Source organism: Coturnix japonica, chromosome 11 (genome assembly GCF_054131305.1).
Source record: "Coturnix japonica strain WE chromosome 11, WE-NBRP24, whole genome shotgun sequence".
In the NCBI taxonomy this organism is placed as follows: domain Eukaryota; kingdom Metazoa; phylum Chordata; class Aves; order Galliformes; family Phasianidae; genus Coturnix; species Coturnix japonica.
This window is the reverse complement of record NC_140673.1, coordinates 9,658,407-9,665,907: the sequence shown is the minus strand read 5'-3', so window position 1 is coordinate 9,665,907 and position 7,501 is coordinate 9,658,407. Positions and strand designations below refer to the sequence as shown.

Here is a 7,501-nt window from a genome sequence, read left to right as displayed (position 1 = left end):
CAATCATCATATTGTCTGTGAATGCTTGAAAAAGACTTAAATGCAACCATTCTCAACTCATGATAAGAAAGCACAGATATTATTGGAAAGGTTAGGCAGGGGCAGAGACACCCTAACAGGTCCAGGAGCAGGTGCCCCACACTGGGAAGGAGCAGCAAGGACTGCTGCTTGGTTTGGTACAACACAGGTTTGTGCCATCTACAGGCAGCAGCTCACATGGAAGAGCTGACTTGTCTCATGCTTCTTCCAGCCTTTTTCCTTCCCACTCCCAGCAGAGATTGAGAGCTTCTACAAGGGCAACCAAGATGCATTAAGGGAAAGGTAATTTATAAAGTGGAAACCCATTAAAAAAAACTTATCTCCACATCACAGCACTCATTTTTCAAAGCAGGAAGATCTCAAAAGTCCCAAAAAAGTGTACATAAACTGTAACTGCACCTAAACCTACTCAGGCAGCTGAGATGCAAGAGATTTTAGGCGTGATAAAACAGCACTGACTGCTTCTGCAGAAAGTTAAAGGTCTCAATGGACAAATGTACACTCTCATAGGCTACAAGAGTGCAGCTTCAGCCAGCAGACACCAGATTACATGGATTATAACTCTGATCTATGTATTACTAAATGATATTCCCAGCGTGGTAAAAGTCAGAGCTTTCAGAATTACCTTATCTGATAAGCACAATTGTATCATTATATTTGCCTGCATATTAAAAGAACAAAGGTTTATGTTGCTTCAGTCTATGGCTTAGGAGAAGTTTGATGCTGGTTTGAAGTAGAATGAATTGGGTTTTTACTAGGTATACAACAGAAATAATACAAGCATGATTTTAAACAGTTAAAATAACACAAGTATACTATACAGTTGTAATAATACAAATAGAGTCAAAATTAAAAGCCAGAGGGTAACTAAGAGAAAGGACTCACCAACTCTAAGGCCTTCAAGATAGGTACTCACCAATGTCAAATCCCACCACAAAAACTCCACAGAGAAGCAGACTCCAGAGATGCTGTCTTAGTGGTGGTCAGTCCTTAAATGGGATCTAGGAGAGGTGGAGTCAAGTTCCACCCCTTCCAGGAGCACAGCTGAATTTCCTTCACCTGTGCTCCTGCAGTTGACTCATCAGTTGCCTCAGATGGTTAATCAGAGGTTTGGGCTATGATCAACTGTTTCCCCTACACTAGGTAACTTTATTGTTTATTGTTTAATTTTTTTTTATTTTTTATTTTTTGCTTAATTTAGTCCTAGAAATTGTCCTAGAAACCTATGAAATAATGCATCCTTTCCTTCGCTCCTTCCTGCCTTTCTTCCTTCCTTCATTCCTTCCTGCTTTCCTTTTTGCTTGCCTGCCTCCCCAAACTGAACTAAACTAAACTAAAATTACATGGTATCTGTAAGTCTTCTACAACTGCCCCAGATTATTTTCTTTCACTCACTACCTTTAAAGAAATAGTCTTAAAAGATGATGACTTTTTTTTCAGTTAGGGAATAGAACCTTCATCCAACTTGCAGACGAAAGAGTTGCTCCTCCAAATCGGAGCCCACTGCATTCCTGTGTTCCTTATATGAACAAAAATGATGACTCCTTGCAAAGAAAATGGTTGCAGTGGACTCCCTCCATGTGTTCTAGGGAAAAAGCAATGAATCACAGGAGAAAGCAAAGGCTGAAGCAAGTCACGCTGGATGCCACTGTATACAGCATTTCAATTAGTATTGATACTATGATTTTGTCGGTTGGTGACTGCACACGCATACATAACAAATTACTGCAATCAGCAACTGTTGAATAAGTGTTTCTTATTCATTAGCTATTCCTTGATCTAAAACTGTATTTTCCTATTAGCAGCTAAGTACCATAAATGTGCATTAATTCAAGTGACATAGGCAACAAGCTTACATAACATGAGGAAAAATAAGGAGAGCAAAAAAGAGCAGCAGTGAGTGAGCATGTACTGAGCGGCATCTCCCTTCATGCTCTTTCCTTTCCTTGATTGCAAAACTGGCAGTGGGAGGACTTGGTGCTGCACTGACAGCTCCTCAGCCCCCAACGATGCTCCCCTGCATTGTCTAGCACAGAGAGCTGACGTGGTGAGAAGGCTCACTAAAAAACTTCACCAAACTTTCTTATTCTCTTGAAAGAAAGGCAAGTTCATAACAAAACTCGGAGTCTATTAAAAGATGCTCAAGAAGCTCTATACGGTGCATACGCTCCAAATGTCTGTCACAGATGGCTTTCTGTTTGTAACTGTGATTTGAATAAATACTGATCTGTGCTCCACAGAACACATGAAAAAATATAGAAAGAAGTCAGTGCCAGCCACTGGAAGAGAACAAGCTCCGCCGAGCCAATTGCAGAGCTGTAGGGAGCGCTCCTATTACTCGGGGCTGAAAGTCTCCGAGCAGCCCCAAGAAGAGGGCTGAGCAATGTGAAAGATGTTCACCATGGCTTCGTTTGGGGACTGCAGGGCTGGGAGTGCTGCCAGCTGAGGGGGAAACAATGAACAGGAGGTCAAAATGCTTAGTGCTGTGGCTTGCAACTCACATGTAGGAGAAGCCCATAAACAAACACATACACAGTCCAGGTTGTGTGTGTTGAGTGCAAAGGGGCCAAGTGGAAAAAAAAAAGAGACATATTTCCATTGAAATACCACAAAAGAAACCACAGAGGACATTCTTCTTGACAGGTGATGTTCATTTCCAGTCTCCCCAAAATATGCTGTCAAGACAGTGCATTCTGCAATGCATCTATATAAGCTCAACATCTTTGTGCACACCAAAGCTTTGAGGGTGTAATTCCTCATTGTCTCCTCAAAACTCCCCATCATTTCCAAGGGACCATTACACTGCAATGGGGAGTTTATAGCATCTCCAGATGCTCTGCAGTGAACGTGGCCCTCACCTCACTGCACAACGCAGCGCCGTGTGCAGCCACACAAAGCCAGCAGGAGGTACTGCCAGCTGAGAACAAACTTTGGCGACACCTTCCCACTGAAATACATAGTTCAGATGCTGGTTGTGATGATCCACCTCGAATTCAGTCACCAAAGCTGACTTCAAGTCTCTCACTGCAGAAGCCTCATCCCTCACAGGGTTTCCCAGCCGGCCCCAGAAACTCTGGTGGGACCTTCCTGCTGCACGGGCACAGGACCACGTGTTGGGAGCAAGTAGCCAGCACTGCCCATCTGAAGCTCTGTGTCTCAGCAGCACTCGCTGGCAGTTCTCTGAGAGCAGAACAGTGTGCTGCCAGCTACAGACATTTCAAGCCAGGTGGACAACACAGACCTTGCCCACCAGTCCCTCCTCACCCACTCAGAATGTAGGGTGGCCTTGAATAAATAAATAACACTGATTGCTCGTTTCATTTGTTTGTTTGTTTGTTTGTTTGTTGGGTTTTTTTCTTTTTCCCCTTGAAAAAAATGAGATATTGTCAAGCTGTTGCTGCAGTTACATGAGACTAGGATTAAAGAACTGGAACCAACATCTGCAGAACAAGCCCGGTTTCATTGCATTGGTTAACTGGAGTGTACAGCTCAGCCAGCTGTGAAACGGGCTGCTCAGCTGGGAAACAACACGTCATCCATTCTTGACATTTTAGTAAATACAGATTGCCTTAAATTAGTTTTTATGGTCAGAAGTGATGAACTGCATGGTCCACCAGCTCAGTCTGTACAAAGTAAGCGGCCGCCATCCTGCACTCCCTGACCGTGATTCCAGCAGCTGCATGTTTGGCACAGAGACAACACACTGGAAGCAACAAGCGTCAGGCTCACTCCTTGTGCCACACAGGGGAAAACATGTCTGGAACTGGCCAAGTCTTAAATGGTAACAGAGCCTGTTTCCATGTACCCGTGTATCCTGCTCTGCCAGCTGAGTGGGTGCAGCCAAACTCTCTGATGTCTGTATTTCCGCTGGACTGCCCAGATTCAAGGGAATACGTTACTTTATCTCCAGTTTTCCTTTCGAATAGTTTGTGTTGGGGTCCCCCCAGAACTATCCTGTCTGGAAAGGCCAAAAGAGGGTGTAAAGAGGCAAGCGCTGCCTGGAAAGGCAGTGGGTAAGGAGGCAAGAGGGGAGCTGGGGCACCTCTAGGCTGGAGAGGTGGGACAAAGTACACAGGGCTGGAGATGGCTGAGCAAAAGGCACAAGGCAGAGAGCAGCACCGGGCTCCGGCGCTGCCAGTTAGCGCTCTGCTCCTCGGAGATAGTGACCAGAGAGAAGGAGCTCGGTGAAAACAGGGCCGTGGGGCCAGAGCTAAGCAACCCTGCACGGGAACATGGGAAACTGCAAGCGCTTGGTGGAGACGGGGCCGAGAGCACCAAGAGGGGTGTGAAAGAGCGCGTCACTGAGCTCAAGCACCACGTGCAACCCGAGACCGTGCTGAAACGCGGAACGGGAACGATGTGACCGTCCGTCTGTAAATGTTACCCAAACACAAGGCCACAAGGACACACTGCCGCCAGCCCTTCCCGTGCTGTGCCCGACGAGCTCCTCCGTGCGCCCCTCGCCGCTGCCACCCGCCGGGCACAGCCGGGACTCGGGCCCGGCCCCCGCTCTCCTCCCTTCCGCCCTCCCCGAGCCCGGAAGCGCACAGTGGCCGCCCCAAAGGGCCCGGCCCGGCCCGGGAGCCGCCACGGGAGCCGCTCGCAGCGCCGCGGCCGCCGCCGCCCGCCCGCCGCCCCCGGGGCAGCCCCCGGCCCCGCAGCTGACGCCGCTGGAGAGGCGCATCGTGGAGCTGCACCGGGAGGCGGCTGCGGTGAGAGCGGGGCCGCGCCGGGAACGTCCGCCGGGGGATCCGGGTGGGGGCCGCTGGGGCTGAGAGAGGCCGAGGAACAACGGGCCCGAGCGGAGCGCTAAACCCGGGAAGGAGCCGCGCAGACAACGCGGGGGCTCCGCGCCCGCCCCGCGCAGCTCCGGGGCCTCCCGTGTGCGGCCCGTCCCGGCACAACGAGCGATGCGTGCGGCGCGGATCGGGCGTGGCTGCGGATCCAGGAGATGTTAAGCGGTGCAAGATGTCAGGTGCTGTCCGATAAGTGCGTGAGATGGGTTACAAGTAAAACGCGAGAGGCTGGAATTTGGAAAGGGAAGAGGAAATAGCGCAGAAAGGGAAAGCAGCCTTAAGTGCGCTTTGCTCCCTGCATCCAACCCGCGTGCGGTGTGGGACCTCGGGGATCCGGACGCCCTCCGGGCTGAGCTGCGTGTCTGTCCCCAGGCAGGACGGCAGACATACGTGGACCCGGCCACGGGCTACCAGGTGTTCACTGAAGCCGCCCACTTGCGGAGAGGTAAATGCTGTGGCTCTGCGTGCAGACACGTGAGTACGAAGCTGTGCCCCCAGCCCACCTGGGCGCCCATCCCTGTGACTTGTACATTGTTGGTGCAAGGGCAGCAGGAGTTGGCAGCACATCTGATGTGTCCTTCCCTGCCGTGGAGCGGGTCTCGGACATGTTAAGTCTAGGGGAGGTTATTGGCAGATTTTCTTAACATATTGGAGCATTTCCCACTGACGCCATCTCTTAGAAATAGCATGAAGTGCCCTGTGCAGGAGTTATTTCACTGACTGTTGGCTTACAGAAGTTCTGTACCCTTTCACAAGTCCAGCAGCCAAGGACAAGAAGCAGTGTATCACAAAGCCTGTGTCCGACAAACATTCCCTTTTTGGGGACATGAGATGGGATTTGTCTCAAAGATAGCTCAGTTTTCCAGGACAGTGCTTAAAACTTTAGAAGTTATGTTTTATAGGAAGACTGAGAAGTGACGTAAGGTGCAGGATTTGGTAGCGCAGTGGGTGAATGTCATTAAGCAATAGGATCTGTCACTCCGTCTGTTGAGAGCTGCCAGTTTGTGCTCCATACACCCAAGGAGCATTGGAGCTTCCAGTGCACACAAGGCCAAGGCCGCAGTCATCACACAGCCAGGCTCTCATTACAGCTGTGCCTGAACGTTCATGTGGGTAACACTCAGGGTGCAGTATATAGGGGGCCGGCCGTGGTGCATTTAACCTAAAGATCCCTCTGAAAGCAGTGGAGAAAGAGGATGAGCACATGTGATACACAGTTCAAATGTGCGCAGCTGATTGTGGCTGTACTTTAGCCTTTCCTTTTTAAAGTTGCTGCCCGAGTGGCAAAGACTTGTTTCTTCAGTGAGATCTCTCTCTTCCTGTAAGGAAGCTGTCAGGGCGCAGGGCTTTGGGGACAAAGAGTTTCAATTGATCAGGACATGGTTACAGATGTACTGAGAGCCCGGCATCGTGCTGTCCCCCCTCTGCTCCTGGTGCCGTGCTGTGCTCTCAGCTGAGCTATTCTGGGAGCTCCGGGAGTATGCACAGCATTTCTGCACTTACATGTAGAATAAAGAAGTTTAAGAACAAAAGATTGTTCTGGACAGTCAAACTGGAATGAGTTGGAAGGACACATTTAGGAAGTGGTTTCTTGGACGCTAATTAGGACCATTTGCTTGAGGTTGCCATTATTTTCCTTTTAGTCTGGAGGGCACAATAGATCAAATGATTTATATATCATTAACAATTCCTGTTAACCATAAGCCGGGCCGGGCTTTTCCATACTGATTACTAAGCAATGCAATAATGGCTTGTTTTATTTCTTCTGCAGTGTCCATATGAGCAAGTTAACGTAAAAGACCAGTCGAAAAAGAAGCGCTTCAACTCTTATTTCTATGTGTGACCATGAACACCTTTGCACTCAGCCAGAACAGCTGCAGGACATGAGCACACCTTGTAGCTCCGGGTGGCTGCCACCAGCAGCACTGTCATGTGCTGTGCCTGCAGCCAGCACACAGTGACTGCACCTTCATTGCAATAAAGCACAAACTGAACCATGTGTGAGTGTGTTTTGGCACAGCGTGATCGATCACCCCTTCCTTTTCTTTTGCACTACAAGTAACAAACGGGTTTATCTGTTGTTGGGTTGTATCTGGTCATACCATGAATTTCACTTGGAAAGAAGCCATGGAAAGCAGGTGTATGCAATAATGTACATCCTTCAGGTGTATTTATAGTCACTGTTGCATGCCGTGCAACACGTAAGGATTATTTGGGTACATTTGGAGTTTTGGTTGTTTTGTGGACGGGTTGGGGAACAACGACACTGCACTGTGCGCTGTGCTACATGAAGGCAGTGCTTCCACAGACAGCTGCCGCCAGGGGCAACCTGTCCTGGGGGCTGGACCCGGCCTGCAGCACCCCGGGAATGCCACGTCCCTGCTGGATGCCGGGGAGCGGACCGGGCCGGGCCGAGCTTCCAGCTGGATGTGACCCGAAGCAGCCCCGGGGCTTCCCCACGCACCCGCACTAGGCTGAGCGCCTGCCCCGAGGTAGGGGTGGTAGAAGGACCGGCTGGGCAGATCGGCCTGGCTTCCTGAATAATTTACATTCTTCGGATTTGATTGAACATCTATCTGATCGGTGTCCGAATTTGTAAAAGGTTTTGGAAGACAAAAATGTTCTATTTGAAAGCGTAATACGAAGTGTACAGTACGCTACAGAAA

At 49.5% G+C, this 7,501-nt stretch overlaps 1 protein-coding gene across 1 annotated transcript; it reads left to right on the top strand.

The window, feature by feature from the left end:
• Nucleotides 1–4,379: 4,379 nt before the first annotated feature.
• C11H1orf53 (chromosome 11 C1orf53 homolog) lies at nt 4,380–6,834 on the top strand (the record flags this gene model as incomplete). Its single annotated transcript, XM_015869365.2, has 3 exons — nt 4,380–4,751; nt 5,208–5,309; nt 6,607–6,834. Coding segments are annotated over 3 exons (546 nt in total), but the record flags the coding sequence as incomplete, so codon positions are not given.
• Between the last annotated feature and the right edge of the window lie 667 nt (nt 6,835–7,501).